The sequence below is a fragment of the Phoenix dactylifera genome, chromosome 3 (genome assembly GCF_051530095.1).
Source record: "Phoenix dactylifera cultivar Ajwa chromosome 3, Ajwa_hap1_PhDact_Kaust_v1.1, whole genome shotgun sequence".
Classification (NCBI taxonomy): Eukaryota; Viridiplantae; Streptophyta; class Magnoliopsida; order Arecales; family Arecaceae; genus Phoenix; species Phoenix dactylifera.
The window spans coordinates 53396526-53415621 of NC_143192.1; the positions used below are offsets into that span (position 1 = coordinate 53396526).

General features: G+C 37.2%; 1 protein-coding gene across 1 annotated transcript; it reads left to right on the plus strand.

The window, feature by feature from the left end:
* The first annotated feature begins 1416 nt into the window (after positions 1-1416).
* LOC103719895 (uncharacterized) lies at positions 1417-14555 on the plus strand. The gene is made up of 5 exons (XM_008809377.6): positions 1417-1733; positions 1839-1925; positions 2013-2156; positions 2256-2326; positions 14103-14555. The coding sequence occupies exons 1-5, from the start codon at positions 1503-1505 to the stop codon at positions 14374-14376; spliced, it is 807 nt and encodes a 268-aa protein (XP_008807599.4). The 5' UTR covers positions 1417-1502; the 3' UTR covers positions 14377-14555.
* The last annotated feature ends 4541 nt before the right edge of the window (positions 14556-19096 follow it).

The window sequence follows — 19096 nt, forward strand, 5'->3', positions numbered from 1 at the left end:
TCAAATTTAATAAACTATTGTTACTTTATCAAAAATTCGAAAAACATACTTTGAAGCATTAGGTTACTTATTTCTCCTTGCTTCAAAATTTCACTTCTGTTAGAAGAGTCAGGTTCACCTACTTTAATATCATTAAAATATAATTAATTTTATCATTATCCTAGAAGCCCAGCAAAATTTAAAATTAAGATACTATTGTGGATATAGCATTATGCTCAAATCAAGGTAAAGAACAGGTAAAGTCGGTCAGGTGGTGGTACTCGATTATATGGGTCGGTCTAAACAAGGTGAACTAAACTGGTCAAGATCATATATGATTTATGTGATTCAATGAAGATCAGTGGTGACCGAATTCTAAACAGATCAAGCAAGGGCCGAGATAATAGGCCGGCCTACCGCCTGAGGTATTGGGGCGGCTCAGGGCCTCCACCTAGGGTCAACTTAGACCCTAACAAAGAGAGATAAGGCTTCATGCTCGATAAGGATGAAGAAGGATAGGGCTGACCGAGCGATAAGGCCTAACAATTCAATCAGATCGGTCAAGTTCATTCTATTTAATCAAAGATCAAATCAAAGTACAAGTAATTTACAGCAATCGAAGATAGCCAAATCTAGTGAAATCCAACACGACTAGGATGCCAGCAAAGGCCAGGTAAAAGTCAATATGTTGAAAGGTCACAAGTGAGCCAATCCTAAACCTCCTATTTAGGCTAATCTGGAGTCCACAAAGTAAAGACTCAGAACCCTCCACTGAGCCCCAGATCATGTAGAGAGAGAAAGAATGTGAGAGAGAGAGAGAGAAAGCTTCTCTCTCTAACCAAGGAAAACGAAGGAAGAGGGTGGTTGTGGGTTGTGCTCGAGGTCAGAGACCTATGGTCGGACAACAGGCGACTGGCGGCGACTGGTTGCTGGCAGCACTAAAACGGATCAAAATAGGGGTTCCAACTACCTAAACCATGGATCCAATGCGTCTCGGTGGCCGAAGCTCTGGCCATAGCTTCCAGCCACTACAAGGGATCAATAAAAGTCTTCAGCAATAAGCACCGGCTACAAAGCCAGCTGGAATCGAAAGAAAATAGGATTGGTTTTCAAAAATAGACGAAAATAGGGTGTTGCCCTTCTCGCCAAATTTCAACGATCACCGCCTAGAAATCGATGTTTCAAAAAGTCAAAGAAGAGGAGGGGAGTAGCTCGAAGGTGTCAGGGTCCTTATCAGTTTTTCTACGACAATTAGCCGTGGAGACGGTGCTAAGGTAGTCGACGTTCGAAGAAAAGACTTCGATGGAAAATCTCTTTCCTCCAATGTGTGACACGCGCCTTCCTTTTTTTTTTTTTTTTTGGAGAAACTAAAGGACTTCTGGGCCGGCCAAATGGGCCTGGCCAGTTCGTAATCACTCTAAAAGGGCCCGGGTATTACAGAAATCCCGAGCGCTCCACTCGTGCCTCGCTTTTTCCCTCGTCCCTCCCCAAAACCCTCCTCTCTTCCTCCTTCGCGAGCAAGAATGGCTGAAGAAAAGGTAAAGCCGGTGAAGAGGGAAGAGGAGGAAGTGGACGACGACGATGATAATGTCCCCATCGCCGCTTCCAGTGCGAAGCCCGTAAAGAAAAAAGAACCCAAGGAGGAGGAGGAGGACGACGATCTTCCTCTTGTCCTCTCCAAGAACAAGAAGAGGAAACACGATGCGCCCTCCAAGCCCAAGAAAGAAAAGCTTGACGGAGAGGAGGATCAGAAGGTTTTCTCCTCTTTCTTATTGATGGATTTTTTTCTTGATAAATTTTCGTTCTTTTTCATGGTTTTGCGCTATCTTTCTTGGTTTTCGATCAATTTGGTGGAAAAGATAAAGAAGATGGACGGGGGGAAAAGCAATGCAAGACCTTCTAAAGCAAAAAAAGATTTAGAAGAACAAGACGGGAAGGCTGATAAGGTTTTGTCTTATGTGGATTTCTTGCTTCTGATTGGCATTGTGGTTTTGTTGATCTCTTAATCGATTTTCTTCTATTCTTTTATGAAGGAGAAGAAGAAGAAGAAAAAGAAGAAGGAAGAGGAGCGTAAGGTGGTCGGGAAGAAGGGCAGGGGGGCTGCTTCTCCATCGAAGGAGAAGAAGGAGAAGAAGGTGTATGATTTTCCAGGCCAGAAGCACAACCCACCGGAGGAAGTATGTCTTCCTTGCCTTCTTTATTTTCTTGTAAACGGCATTAATTGATTTCAGGTTTTTGCCTAAGGTGAGTTTTCTTTTTATTTCGTTGAAATGCAGCGTGACCCGTTGAGGATTTTCTATGAGACGCTGTACCAGCAGGTGCCTAACAGCGAGATGGCCGCATTCTGGTGAGCAGATTTATTTTCTTGTGCTCATAGAACATTTTCCTTGACTATTTATTAGCCGAAAAGAGATAGTTTTATAGCTAAATATTCTATAAAGGATATAATAGACTTGGTTGAAACAGGTCAATATGTTATGGTGATATTTGTTGTTTGAATTAAATCCTTTCTGGTTTCTTGCTTGCAGCTGTTGCTACTGTTTCTGTATTGTTATACATGGTGCTAAATTACTTATTCATGAAGAAAATTCTTTCATTTTCACATCCTTCTTTGTCATTATGCTGTCACTACATAAGGGTAATTGAAGAATATTTTGGATCAGGATGGTTAGTCAAACTAGCAGTTAACCTCACCTATCTTCTAGAGTCATAATTATTATCATCATTGTGATGCACAGACGACTTATCATGGTGAAAAATTTTCTTGATAAACATTTCTCATCACTAATGTGACCTGTGAAATGGATGCCTTCTTCATAAGAAAATATAGCATAGCATCTTATTGTGCCTAAAGCTGTAAAATGATCTTAAGTCAACTGACTGAGGCTATGATAAGATCTTGTTAGATAATGATATCACAACTGTTCTATGTTTTCCGAGGTTTTTATCAAACCATAACCTGCAAAGGGTCTTTGGTAAACTTCCCTAGTTCACTTAATTTGAAAAACCTGATGAACCATTTCTGATTAAGGTAACTTTCATGAGATTCATTATTATTGCGACTTGTGAACCTGAAAATGTAATAAATCCCATCAGTACTTCCAACAAAGATCTAACTTTCTGATCTCGTCCCAGGATCTCCCCATGGAGAGCCTTCAAAACTGGAAATCATATTTTTCATGATTGCCTTGACTACTTTTTCTGTTATGAATAGATTGATACAAAACTTTGTATTGATACCTATATAACTGAAGTGATTAAGGGAACCCTGTATCGATGTTGTTGCTGAACCATATGTTGCATTGTTTTTCCCTCTTTCATGTATTTTTTCCTCTTTTTAAATTACTGAACTTATTGTGTAGAAAATGGTCCAATATTCAGTCCTCCAATTACAGTTCACATTCTATTTGATTTGACAAGACATTGTGATATCTATTCTTGCCTAACCTTGCTGTTGATTTAAACAGTAAGATGAAGTAATTAATAAATACAAGAGAAAGAACATATTTACCATTCCTTAATAATTCTCTCTTTAATAAATAAAAACCTTTAATATTAGTTTTAACATTACTATGCACATTAGAAGTTTTACTGCATTTGTAAAGTCCATTGCCGAATCTCTTCACGTTCTGATTTCAATCAGCAAGAGGATAACTATTGTATTAGAGGGAGATAAAAATACATGAAAGGAGGGGGAAGGTGGGGGAAGGAGTTGTAGCTATCAGTTAATGAATTAAAGTAGCTTTCGGCCTTAAGGCAAAGATAATTTGCTAAATTATTAAATATTTTGGTTGTAGTTGAACTCGGGGGACTGGTTAACCAATGCTGAAAGCAAAGCCAAGCTTGCCCATAAACTAGTTATCTTAGCTTGAAAGAATGGCCATGTAGATAAGCCATGTAAGAATTGAAAACTATTGAATTCTCATTAGAATTAGAGTATCAATTATCACGTTTGTTTTGCTTGGGGGTTATCAAGGTGCATGTAGTATGGCCTACCATATGAAAACTGAATGTGCATACATTTTGATATTATCACTAGAAGCTCATATAGTGATAGCACTACTCTGGGAGTCCTCTCACATATTCCATGTATTGCTTTTAGTGTTGGTTGGCATGGCATGATATGTATAATGGTAGTGCCTTTCCTGCATATGGCATTGGTTGCATACTAGTACTTGGCATGTTGCTGCGCCAATGCCAAGAGAGCACGCCACCGGCACATGATAGTTCCCTCCTTGGTTCCATTTAATGTATTCTACAATATGAAGATCAACATCGGCCACTACTCTCGAAAGAGGTATTGCAACACCTATTTTATGAGGCTGAATTGAGAAGGTTTGATATAACTTCTTGGAGTCTAGGGCTCAAATTTGAGTATTGCTTTATTAATTTCAGATCTGTATTTAGTTTAATACTAAAATACTGCAATTATCTTCCATAAGGAGGGGGAAAGGGAGGTAGGAGAAGAGTAAAGTGGAGAAAGAAGAACGATGTGGAGTTCCTAAGAGAAAAGAATAGAAATGAGAGCAACAATAGCATGTTTAAGATAAGAAAGTACCCGATCTTGTTCAATTATGCAACATACTCTCTCCATACATCCACTGGACTCAATATACGGAAACCCTAACCAAGCATAATCAAAGCCAACTAACTATTCCCCAAATAGTGGGTGGTCCTTTGGGATTTTTATAAGAGATAGATGTTGTTAGAAGAGGGCATATAGATGCACAAGAGATATAGGGTGTCCCTCCCTCATTTTCTCTCTTTTTTTGGGGGGTGTCCTGACCAATATCTGGGCCCCACAATTATTACTATGCCCCATAGTTGTGTGTCCTTCCAACCCCCATATATATATATATATATATATATATATATATGCAGGTTTCCTTCTAGGCCCTTCTTGTGCCTTCTTGGGCTGAAAGCTGAAATTTGACACCAATTTGAAGAGTTGAAATTTGGTTGAGAGTCAAAAATGTTCTCAATTTTTGATGGATCATAACTTGATTGGTAATGCTGATCTGATACTAGATATGGGTTGTTGATTGATATTTGAGAGATGGTAAGTATTTGTTATTATTGAGGGGAAGATGGGTGGGTTTAGGTGGAAGGGGAGATTTCTCATCTTCATAAACCTGATATTTGTCAAATCTTGGTTTTGTTTATCTAGAAACCATATGGATTAATGATGGAAGGTTGATCACATTTGTATGAGCATGTGGTTGGTATTTGGACATCTCTCTTAATTTTCCCCACTTACGAGATGCCAAAAGTTAACCATAAAGAATTTCAATTAGAGAAAGTTTCAACCCTACTATTAATTGCAAAAGGAGAGACCCTTATGCTAACCTACTCTTTTTTTTTTCTTTGTTGGAGGGAGGGATGGATTTTGAAGTGGAGTCTGAAACTTCTTACATGGGGACATGCATTGCCCTAGCCAAGAAGGCAACCTATTACTTCATTGGTGAAAACCTTCATTATGTTGTAAGAATTTTACTTCTATTGCAAGGAAATGTAGAGTGCATAACCAACAGCATTTAATGTTCTGAGCCCTAGATTGAAATGGTTAGTGAGTCAAAACCAATAATCCCTTTAACTCAATGTTTGCTGTACCACCTCAAACCATCTAGTTCGAGGCCCGTACCGACCCATATCAAACTAAATTGTACAATACTACCCAATACCACCCAAAATCGGGGTGCATACTTTACCATATTGACTTGTACTGCTCGGTTTCGAGTAGTACTGTGATAAAAAGAGCAAAGAAGGGTCGGAAGCTGTCTCGATACGAGGCGCATACCATACTGTACTGAACCAGTAATGTAATGGTATGGTTCTGTGACCGAGATTGCGGACATTGCTTCAACTCTTACTATAAATTGTAGATTAAGAAGCTTACACTTTCTGTCCGGTAATATGAGTGGCATCTTGGTTTAAATAAGAACAAAATTAAGAGGGGAAGAAGATCGGCCAAACCTATCTCTATCAGCATTCCTTTAATCTAGTTGGTGAATTTGAATTGTAAGGTTTGTTTTGGTGTACGGAGCAATAATCCATATCAAGTAGGTCTCAATCTATTTATCCTTTCGCTCAAAATCATTGGGTGCCTCCATAAGTGCAAGATCATATCGTGGGTAACGTATTTTGATAAAATTTATATTCTTGCGGTTATTGATAGGGTAAAAACATAAAGTCATGTAGTGGTTGTCTCGTATGCCTTTTGGTCTTGGGTCAACAATATGCAATATTCATTGGAAAAACACGGCTAGAACTGACATAATATTGGAAAGTATGCTAATTGATCTCATGTTTGGAAACTTGCTAGAGCATGATCACTATAAAATGGTATCATTTTGAACCAAGCATTAAAGTATATCGGCTGCATGCTAGCCTGACACTAGCATGGTCAAGGTATACTGAACCGGCCGGTTCAGCACGTATCGTACCAGTCCTCCCCCTGACCGGTATGGTACACGGGTGGAAAACGGTTCTGGAACCATTGGTACGCTGCCTTATCGATGCGAACCGGATCGGTTGGCATCGGTATGGCTACAGGATGCCACTGTGTGCGCGCCGTGGCCTAAAGTGGCCGACAGCCATAGCGCGCACGCTGTCGCCAATTCAGCGACAGTGCACACGCATTGTCCGCTCTTGCACACTATGGCCCAAAGTGGCCGACAGCCACAGCGCGAATTGGCGACAGCGCACACGCACTGTCTGCTCTCGCGCACTGTGGCCCAAAGTGGCCGACAGCCACAGCGCGCACACTGTCGCCATTCGGCGACAACGCACATGCCCTGTCCGCTTTTCCTTCCCGCCCATTCGGCTATAAAAGCCGAACGATTTGCTTCGAAGGGAAGGCCGAAGAAGGATAGCCGAATGATTTGCTATGAAGGAAAGACCGAAGGAGGAAAAAAATTGAGGTGAGAGAGCATTCTTCTCTTTCCAAAAAAAATCCAGAGAAGGCTAATTAAGGTATGGTTTTCTTTTCCCTATTTTTTTCCTTTGATATTTTTTAAGGGGTTTAGAAAAAATAGCTTAAAAATTACAAAATAAGAGGAGATCATGTCAAATTTTTCGATCTAGGCATGATTTTTTTATACATTGTAGATCTATGGAGGATGTGCATGTTGACATAAATATTTTTATTTTTTAGAATATTATTATTTAAAAATTATTTTAAATTTGAAATATAATAAAAAAATATATTAGAAATAAATTTTTTTGAAAAAATAGTAGTACGTTCTACATAATTCAGAAGTAAGTTTTGAGGTAGAATTTTTTTTTGAATTTACAATAAATAAAGATTTTTTTAACTAGAAATTATAAAAATTTAAAAAATATTAAAAAAATTATTGTTCTCGTAAGAATGGAACCATCAAGGAAAACTAACCTCCAACAGCCTGATATTGGGTGGAAGAATGGGCAAATGCTCGAGGCTCGACACTAGTTTCAGTGCAACTGGTGCGACAAGTGCTTCAAGGGAGGAGGGGTAATCAGGTTGAAGCAGCACTTAGTTGGTAATTTCGGTGAGGTAGTTACGTGCCCCAAATGTCCACTGGAGATTCGGGTGCTGATGAGCAAGAACCTCGCTGAAATCAAAGAAGCGAAGGAGAGGGCTGCTAAGAAGAAGGTGGAGGTGGAACACCGAGCAGCAGAACCACCTTTCTATCGCATCAGGGAGTCAGAGGAGGTCGAGAATCTAGATGAGGAGGAACAGATCCAGACTGCCATGTAGGCAAGTTTGGATGATCAGTGGCCAAGCATAGGGCTCGACTTGGGCCCTTGTTCTATGAGTCGGATTTTGGTTTTGGGATGAGCAGGCAAGATTCAGAGTTTATGAGAACATTCTCAATTAGGAAGGGCGTCCGCAGAGGCGGTGGTTGGATTGCATCTATCCTGAATTTTTTATGATGGCCGAAAGAAGTCATCCAGAGGGATTCCACCAGGAGCGTCCATCCATGATTTACATCCGCATTCCTTTTTCAGTAAAGAATCGAAGCAGCAGAGGGTTGACTCAATGCTGAAGAAGGATAAGAAGAAGGATATGTGGCAAGCTATTGGATTCTGGTTTCACTTCAGCCATATTTTAGCGAATGTAGCATACAATACGTACTACATATCTGCCATTTCCGCCATACAGACTGTCGGTCCCAGTGTAGATCTTTGAGGCTCAAAAGACATCTACGACGAGCTTCTTGACAGCAATAAGAAGCTGAAGAAATGGATTACTTCCTACAAGAACAAGTGATCCACATATGGACTGACTGTGATGTGTGATGGTTGGACCGGTCCTATCAGACGGAGCATCATTAACTTTCTGACATACTGTGATACGAAGACTTTTTTCTACAAGTCTATTGATGCTTCGGATCAGGTGCACGACTCCACGTACATTCTCAAACTTATAGAGGAGGTGATTGATCAGGTAGGAGAGAAGAATATCGTGCAGGTCATTACTAATAATGGGCTGCAATATAAGGCCGCCTGAGAGATCTTGATGGATCGGCAGCCACATATTTTTTGGACCCCATGTGCTGCACATTGTATCGACCTTATGCTGATGGACATTGGAAAGATTCGTAGGGTGCAACATATGGTGGAGACAGCCCAATGCATCACTAGGAGTATATCAACATTATTGAGTGGTGGTGGAGAGCCCAAATAGGTAAAAAATTATATCTAGCAGGTAAACAAGAACATTGATAATTATACTGATGGATGTACTTGTATAATTTTACTAAGACAGTCTTGTCAATGTACATCATACTACCTGAACCCTCGGTTTTAGTGCAACGCATCTGAAATTGGTATGAATGACGAACTTCTAGAGGCTCTGCGTAATGTTATTTACAAGATAGAGCCTGATTCAGAAGTCGCGACGTCATGTCTAAAAGAGGTAATTATGATTTAGTAGTATGTGTAAGTATACTGGCATCTTCTATTATTAACATAGTACAACATGCTTCTTTTTTACAGACCAAATTATTTAGAGAGGGCAGCAACAGCTTTGGACAGCGAGCAGCTGTCGTGAATAAGACAACTATGAATCCAGGTACGTTCCACATCAGGAAGACATTCACTTGGCATTACATGGTTACTAATATGACACTATCATATATGTAATTTTTTTCAATATTTTTTGCAGCTGAATGGTGGATTCATTTTGGCAGATCCGCAAAAATATTTTAAGCGGATAGCTAATCGGATTCTCTCCCAAACGATCTCCTCGAGTGGCTATGAGCGCAACTGGTCCACCTTTGCCTTCATCGATAGCAAATAGAGGAACCGTTTGACACAAAAATGCCTCAACGACCTTGTTTATGTGCACTACAATCTGTGGTTGAGGCTAAAATATATTCAGAAGAAAGTGGAGCTCAAGTATACAGATCCGATCTATAAAGCTTTCACAGATGATGACATGATCCTATGCTCGACCAACAGCAGGATCCCAAGCTTGACGAGCCAGGATCGCCTTCACGACCAGCCGACTTCATAGCCAGCGAGGCTAGGGTCAATCCAGAGCAATGGGTTGAGTGCAATATTCCACGCACTCCCACACCTGATCAGCCGCAGCTAGAGGGGAGCCAATCACTTGGATCCTGGTACGAGACACTCTCTCAGTGAGATGATCGAAAGATACTCAGACGAGGACACTATGGTATCCAGTCGACTCGGTTAGGAGGGCGTTATAGCCAGACAGAGAGGGGCACGAATGGTAAGAAGACAGTTGCCCAATAAACCAAAAAAGAAAAACAAAAGGCCCCAATGGAGAGTGTCGAGGAGACTTGGAGCAACAAGGATAAAAGTTCTGGTGGTGATGGATCTACCAACCATGGAGGGAGTGGAGAACAGTATGGTACTACTCATGAGATATAGTCTGAGGTTGGTCTTCGATTCACCGGTGAGTTCTAGTTTATGCATGCTACATAGGATAGGGACTACGGTCGACCATCTGATAGAGCTCACGAGGATACCATCGCATATAGAAGACGGGCTCCTTGAGATTGTTCACAAGGACCGGATGCAGCTGCAGATGATCTTGCATGTGGAGTAGGATCCATAAACGTATCAAGTTCCGAGTTGTATGCTGGATCTTATTATCCGCAACCTTGGGCAACCTATAACCCATACGAATACGAATATGGATATAGTGCGTCAGAGGCATCTTCCGGTGGCTACTACCCTACGCAGCTTGGAGCATCACACGGGTCGGATTTTGCTGCCGCCATATTTGGATGGGCCTCTATATAGTCAGAAGACACCTCTCAAACTCAGAGCATAAGCGAGAGATCCAACAGTTCTTATAATGTGGTGCGCGTTCCTTCTAGTTGGCTTGATCTGCCTCCTCATGATTTTACTTATGATCCGGATATTTACGAGGGTCATCGCCACTCGATCCGATTTTAGATATCCGAGAGCTTTAAATGTATGTATTTGGTTGTATCTTAATTTGGAGATATTTTATGCTCTTCATTTTATGACTTGTATTATTTGAAAGTAATAAGACGCATCATCTAGCTTAATTAAACCTTAAACATAAACATAAAAACATAAAAACATAAAAAAAACATGGAAAAAAAGAACAAAAGAAATCAAATTTGACTTAATTTCATAGAAAAAGATCCAAAAGAGAGAGAACTCCCAAAAGAAAAAAAAACAACGCTGTAGCCGAAATCCGGCCGAACCAACCGAACTGTTTCACCACCAGTACACCGACCGATACCTGTTCGGTGTACCTAAAGCATGGTACTTAAGTCTTAAGGTGCTCTGTCATGCCATTTCATGCTAGTTCGTGGCATGTGCTGGAACAGGAGCATGCCAATTGATGGCATGCTGCCGGTATGGTGAGGCATTATTAGTATGGATTTCAATACAACCTTACACATTCAACTTTGCATAGAATTTGTTTTTGGGGATGGATTTCTTATAAATGGAATGTTTATATTCACACGATAATGTTTTTATTTTAAGCTAAGTAAAGAATTTTTTGGACAGCATCTTGTACTAAGAGTGTTGCTTTAAAATAGGGTGTCAATGTATTTGTTGATTTGGTTTGGGTCGAGGCCAACCTTCTATACCAGCATGTCAAGGATTGACCAGGGGCTGACTGGCCATCAGCTTCGCACTATTCTACCTGTATTTGTTAGTAGGTTGACCCATCTGATCTGCTTGGCCTGCTTAATTTGCATTATAGAGAGATCAAGCAAAACCCTGATTCCCATAGTTATTCATTGGTGAAAAGAGGGATCAAAGGAATTGACTTTTGCATTGTTTGAAATCACACGGAGTGGGAAAACATGAATTACTTTGTTTGTTTTGCACTATTGATGGTGAAGGCCGAATCGCAGGAAGCTACTGCATTTATCAAAGTACCCCTCCTTGCCTCAAAAATAAAAGGAAAAACTTGGCATAATATGAGTTTTTTTTCCAGTAAAAAGTCAATAGAATTTCACGGAATGGCTCTCACTTTCTCGCATGGAGTTTGCAGACAGTCCTAGCTGATGTTACTTGTCTTCTTGGTCGTTGCAATTGCAGCAAAACATCCTCTTTATTCTATAGTTTTTTTGTTGATGAAGTATTTCACTCTGGTCTTGTAGCTTTTGTTGGATTTACAATATTTATTTGACCAATCTTCTCTGCTCTACAGATTCCTTCATCTCATAAATGTTATTAGCCTCTGTTTGTTTCTGCTCTTTCCATATTCTTGTCTAGTCTTAGAAGATCTCTCACCATATGATGTCTAGGAAGCAAAATGCCTCTGAATTTTGAATTCTAGATTTAAAACTTTTTAATGAGACAGATCATAAATGCTTAGTCGGTGTGCTTGAAACAAGTACTATAATTGGGACAAGTATACCTCTATGTAAATCAATATTCAATATTCTGACCTAGGTTTTATTCTTTACTTTGTGCTTGAAGCAATAAAAAAAACCCTCCATATATCTAAGGATCAACAAATATATGAGGTTACTTTTTCCAGATCATTTGAACAATCTACTACTTTGAACGGATGATTAATGAATGACCTTGGATATTAAGGGCTGAGATGGTTACTTGTTAATCAAGTTAATGCAGAGATTTTTCTCTTATAGTTACAGAAAAAGTTGTGAAATATGTACATTCATGTGAGTCTTAAGAAGGCCCATAAATTCTTTATTTCATCACTGTGCAACACTCTAAGGGGTATGGATCTTCGTATAGCCAAAATTTAAGAAGTATGTCATCAATTCAGTAATCATCAAGAGACCTTTCTTCAAAATATCAAACTTATCTGTGATAATAAAAGATTTTATGATCATGATTTGGTGGTTATCATAGTGAAGAAAGCATAGTAGATATTTGATATTTAGAGCCCTATAAGGACAGTTCCAAGTGGTATACTATAAAATATGCTGTTCTTTTTAGCCAAGACAAGACTGAGTTGCAAGCTCATATGGAGTGGAAGGCTTGATGTTCCATTGGCATATCCAGAATGGCCCTTTGGAGTTAGATGATGCTATATACAATGTAAATGTTGTGGACGTTTCTCAATCAAGTTGTAATAAAAAAGTTGGTTTTTGATGGCAAATTCCATCTGACATGGTGAACTATTGTCTTTGTGCAACTGCAAAGGATATCCATATCTATAATATGTAGATCGAATGAAGGTTTGCTTTCATGACCAACACCATGATGTGGACTGTTGATCTAGTCAGGTACGAAAAGAGTAGCAAAGAGAATCCTACACCTGTTGCTTTAACTGGAAAATTTCAACACATTTCCATCCCGTTCTATATGTTGATCTTGCTAAGGAAGCCCCTATCTTTACCTAAGAAACAAAGGACATAATGAGCTTGGTGATAACAATGAGTTGTTTTGTGCAAAAGGTAGTACTAGAACAATGCCTTGTGCATGGCTAGAGTCTAATATTTAGGTTCAAACTGGTGGTCATATATGGTAGGAAGCCATATAACCTTGTTATCGATGGCAGTTTGCTGGGAAATATCTCCCCTGAGCTTCTATAAAAACTCAAGCAAAATCAACACATGAAAAGAGGTCATATCAGTTGTCATGAGACACTGATCATCAACAGTTATGATCATGAAATTACTTACTCAGCTTCTTTATTTTAATATCATATGTTGATTGAGTTTTATGTAATTTGATGTCTATTTGTTAGATAAATCTTCTATGGATGTATATGATAAAGGAGGAACTCATGATGGAAGGGGCAGCACATTACCATCAGGGAACAAAGATAATTCTCATGCCTATGCAACTAGAAAAAGAGCAGCACATCGTTATTCTTAGCTGGAAGACTCCTGATGGATTTAATCTATACTCAGCTGCCAAGGTGAATTCATTATGGTCAAACATGCCAGATCCAGATTTAGGTTGTAAAAAATGGGTGGAGTAGCGCCAAGTAACAGCATCTTCACACGATCAACATGTTACTTAATGATGAGCATTATGCAGTATGCACTGAAGTAAATGGGTTTATTTTAGCTTGGCAGAGTGGGCTTGTTTAGTTGGTTTCAGTATTTATTTATGAATTTTCTGGATCATGAGGATTCTGATGCAGAGGTCTTAAACACCTTTCTTCTTTTGTAAGAAATATCCACAAGAGTCATAGTTAAACTATCTTAAGATGGTATACTGGTGTCATTAGTTTTGGGGCTTAGGTGCATTTTTTTTGATCCTGCTTTATATGGGCTTTAGCAAGTGATAAACTTTGAAGCACAGTTTTGTTGAAATATTTAATGTATCATATGAATTTAACATGTAGACTTTCCGGCATACTTCTTTTCTCTCCAGGTATCTCTTCCTTCCAGCTCTCCATCCTCACATTTGAGTTTACATTGTTTTTCTTCTCTTTCCTAAGTGCATTGGGTTCAACAAACTGTAAAGCTACAGTTTCGCTTGTTTTTATCGCCCATACTCTTGACATTTTCAGCACCACTCGGTGATTTGTTTGTAATTCTCGACTGCTCCTTGTTTTAGCATTTTATACTTTTATTTTAGCTCTCAATTTATGCCTTCTTAATTAAAAAAAAAAAAGATGTGAGAACCTGCCAAGTAACTTCAGAAAATGGAAGGGATAATTCCTCTCAACCTCATTCTGATCTTTCCCCACCCTTCTGTAGGATGATGGAGTGGGGCTTGCTTTCGTTGGAGGAAGCTAAGGAGGTTTATGAGAAGAAGCTGAAGAAGGCCCAGCAACAGAAGCTTGGGTCGCCTGTCAAGCCCGTCTCTGTTAAGAAAACAGCAACCGTCTCAGTCAAAAAAGTGAAGGGAACAGTCTCGAAGGCTGCAGTTATTGTGACAACGAAGCGAAAGGCCAGCGATTCAGAAGCAGATGATGATGAAGACTTCATTGTGCACAAGAAAACAATCAAGAAACAGAAGGTTTCTAGCTAGCATTGCTCCATCCGCTACTTGTTTTATTAGTTCCATGTTATCTTGTCGCTTCTTGCCATGTGCTACCGCACACAGGTCTTTGCCATAGAATAGTTTACTTTTCGAGGTGTAGAAGTTAAGAAAGCTTGGATATATGATGAATCCTACGATTTATATTATTCACTACCTACCGCAAGAAAGCTTGGGTACATGATGAATCTTAGGATTTATTATTCATTACCTACCGCAGATAGGAACTTGAAACTTCTAATAGCTACCATAGTCCTTTTGACCGGGCATGGAAGAATAGCTACATGGAGGTTATTTTCATCTTATAATGAATAGCGCTTTGACAACTAATGTTATAATTTATAACATCACTTTTTTTTTTCACTTGATTAGAGGAGTCGTGCCTGGTAGAGGTTTAGTGACCTAGTGGGGGAAGTCACCGTGATATCCTTTAAATTTATGGGACTGCTAAGTTGTCATTAAACAATGTGGTAAAGAAAGCTTTTGCCTTCCTAGTGCAGTGCCACTATTATATGGCGAGGCTAAGGGAAAGCACATGCTTTGTATTGAAGGAGTCATTCATATGGTGGAAAAAAGAAATGATTCTATGTAGAGTGTGGTTTCTGATAACGAAGCAACCTTGAATTTTGTTGTCACCACCTTGGTTGAATGAATCCAGGGGCGACATCTTTGCAAGAATAATCTCAGGACTTTATGATCTTTTCTGCATGTCGCTTCAGTTTTCAAACAAAAAGATAATATAGAAGGAATTTGATGGCAACCTGTCTGAAGAGTGAACCTAATTCTGAATTACTTTTTCTTTTTTCTAATTTTTAATTTTGAATCAGGAGATCATTTGCCTCCCTGATTCACAACTCATCCACTACTTCAAAATTGGCTAATCGGTCTGCTGATTTATTGGTCTCTTTATTGGCAAACAGAATTTCTACATTTTATATTGCTACTAAACCCATATGGCCAGGAGGCTCTTTGACAGCAGCCTTCTCAGAAATGCTCGTGCCTTCAGTTTTTGTTGGGTTTTTTTTTTTTTTTTTTTTTTTTTTTTTTGTATTTTTGCTATAAATTTGAGATTGATGGTAATCTAGTATGTAACCAGCGCTACGCGGCGGGGTTTAACTGGAACAAAAGAGAAAATACCGAATATATTATCAATCTTCGTTGACTGTAGGTTGTTCACTTGAACTGATATTAGAGTATTATTCAATTGTGAAGGTTTTGTAATGCAATAGAAATATAAATGATTGCAAAAATAACAAACAAATGGCAAGACAATGATTGAACTAAAGTTACCTCCATCGTAATCTCTTTGCAGGTGGCGTTTTCAATAGTTTTCCATATGGGTTATGCGAAGTTATTTCAGAATTTTTTTTCGGAAGCGAAAAAAAGAAAGACTCCTAATTAAAATATGTTATTGGATTTTTTTTTTTTTTTTGTAGGAGTGATTTGCTGAAAAGGTTCATACTGAATCTGTTTCTCAGGAATTGAAAAAATAGATTCTTGTAGAATTAGAGATGAAAGTTCAGATGCAAAACTTCCATGTAAATTACCTAGCTAAGATTCACTTTTCTGAAAAATGTTGGTTACCTTGAAACTATAGCTATTATCATTAGAATTTTGTGAACCAACCATAATTTAGAAGATGCAGCCGTCATTGAAAATCTTTTTGATAACAGCTGGAAGAGTGAATCTGGGTTCATTTCAAGATTAAGTGTTGGGATGTCAATTAGTTGCTGAGCTAATTTTCTAAATATGATAAAATTTGCTATACCAGTACCATCTTCGACAATAGTGTTTAATTTATGCCTAGCAAGGTTAGATATATGACATTTATTTTTGTTTAATTAAAAAAATTTATCCCTTTATAACAAATAAAATAGGATAATTAAGAAGATATTATGATTCTACCATGGCACTAAAGGTTGATCGTTTTTATGATATTAGTTGCACCAAAATGTGTCACTTTAAATTTTTATTTCAATCTTGCAATTATAGCATGCTTTGCACAACCATAAAAGGTGTCAATTTCATTTAGATTTGCCTTACATGTGAGTTTCACCTCCTAAAAGAAAAAAAAATAATTTGAGTTTCTTGTGTGAATACATGATAATTTCATAATTAAATTTCAGATTATACTTAAAAGTAATGTGGATTCAATTTTAGTAATTCTTTGGTTGTTTTTCTATTGGTGATAGCTTCATCCTGGGGATTAACAATAATTTGTTGCTCCTATTCCATAAATCTAATTAGAGCAACTAGTGCTTTTATCCTATACACAAATTTATAGGTATATTTAGATCATAATACATGATTCTAGTTTTTGTTCAATATATTATCGTAAATTTCTGTCATAACCTTTTTCGATACTTTATTATGTCCAACATCCCCATATCCATATAAAATCTTGATATCGAACTTGTTGATAAGCATATTTTTTTTTGTAGATACAGTGCATATAAAGTGCTTTAATAATCGTAAAATCGATTTTCTTAGTAGAAAATACTATAGAGAAAAAAAAAACTTTTATATATTTTTACAGTCATGTCCATCAAAATAAAAATAACTATGCCTTCTCTTTTCCTTTCACGAATAATATTTTGATTGACCTCTTTAGCAAATTTGGCCTAGAAGGTGACAGATAACTTTTGCATGCTACAAATTAGATAAAATAGTTATGGACATTTAATAATATTGTACTATTTAAAGATAAGAAAAGATAGATGAATGAAAATATTTGCATATTATGATAATTGAAAAGAAAATTGAGTAGATATATGTTACTTTAGATTTTTCTATTTATAGAATCCAACTTTTGCTTGATATGGGTTTGCTCAAGAGATCCCACAGCTATGATATGACTAATAACATCTGCAAAATAAATAGACAAATATAGTCAAAATATTTTTTTTTAAAAAAATCATGAATAATGGTGAATAAAGTTTATGTATACCTGTTTAAAGGAAGATCATTATAATTTCTAGCTGGAAATTCATCAAAATTAATAAAATTAAATTGTTGGAAGGGGTATGGAGCTGCTGTCACCATCAACTTGTTGCACAATTGTCCATCCATTAACATAGATAATATATTGATGCACAGCAGCTCTACAACTTTTTTATTCAAAGCCACATTGAATTTTTCAAAAATATATACATTCTAAATGACCAAGCTCTTGACTTGTGTAGCATCTTCTTTATAAATTGATATTTGAATCGTAGTTTCGTATATAAAATAAATTTATCATAAGTATAAAGATAGAACACACACACACACACACACACACACACACACACACACACACACATATATAATGATAAGGAATTATTAAAGAGTCATTACAACTTTCTCATCGCTACAATCTACACTTAGCAATTGATTATCAGCATTGGGATTTATTGAATCCCAAATTCTCGCAAGCTTGACCTTTATCTTCCGGTTCTATTTTTTTAGCGATAGCTGCGATAGCAAACTGTATTCCATATCTTTTGCTATTCTTTTTACAAAAACAGTATAGTATGATATGCAACAAAATTAAAAAAATCAGATAAAGTAGTGTTATCTGATAAATCATAATATATTACTATATAATGAAAAAAAATACCTGAAGGCCGGCAATCTTTTTGTATAATCTTCTAGCCCTGTATATTCATTTTTTATCAGATTTTAAGCTCCTGATGCAATGTAACATGCAAAAGCGTAATATAACACCATGACTAAATACTGGGCCAAGCAAGTACAATCCAACTTTATTTAATATTTGATCTTGAATATTGTTAATTATCATAGCATAGCAAAGTCTTATTGGAAATTGCCTTCTTTTAAAAATAAATGACCATTTTATTTCCATTACTTGTGTTATTTTGCAGGGAATATAAACCTTAGCACCAATATGACAATGTGGGATGACTTTTGCTTCAATGATTATTTTAGTACCACTACAAAGACCTGCACTTTGATTGATATTACCTAATAACATTATCGAAGCACCTCTTTCAACCTCAAGTCATAATGTGGAGCACTCGGGTTTAAAATAAGCCTATTTAAGCCCACAAATGCTCAACCTTTACAAAGACCTTTTTTCATAATATATTATAATACCCAATCTTCTCCTATATATCCTATTTAAGTCTACAAATAAATTACATCTGTCTCTAATAATATTATAATATTCTGCATTACTTAACACATTTTGCCAGAACAGTAATAGATATCAACCAAGAGCTTACATGAACCTATAAAATTCAGACCTTTCCATATCCATGATTTCCCAAATAGGCACTCAATATTCCACTGATTCTAAAAAAAATAAAAAAAATACATCCAACTATTCTTCATGTGTGGCCTTCTAAAATTATCAAAAATCTTCTCATTTAGTAAAATATAAATATAAAGTTTTTTATTGAAAACTAATTTTTATTTTTTGATCATTTAAAACTATTTTTTAGAAAATTATTTCTTCATTAATTGTTTTATTAGGAAATTAATAGAATATTCCACTATTTTTTTAAAGAAAAAGAAAACTACATCCAACTATTCTTCATGTCTGATCTTCTGAATTATAAAAAATCTTCTTATTTAGCAAAATATAATTATATCAACCGAGAGCTTGCATGAACCGTAAAATCTAGACCTTTTCATGACCATGATTTCCCAAATAGGCACCTAATATCCCACTGATTTCTTAAAAAAAAAAAAATACATCCAACCATGATTC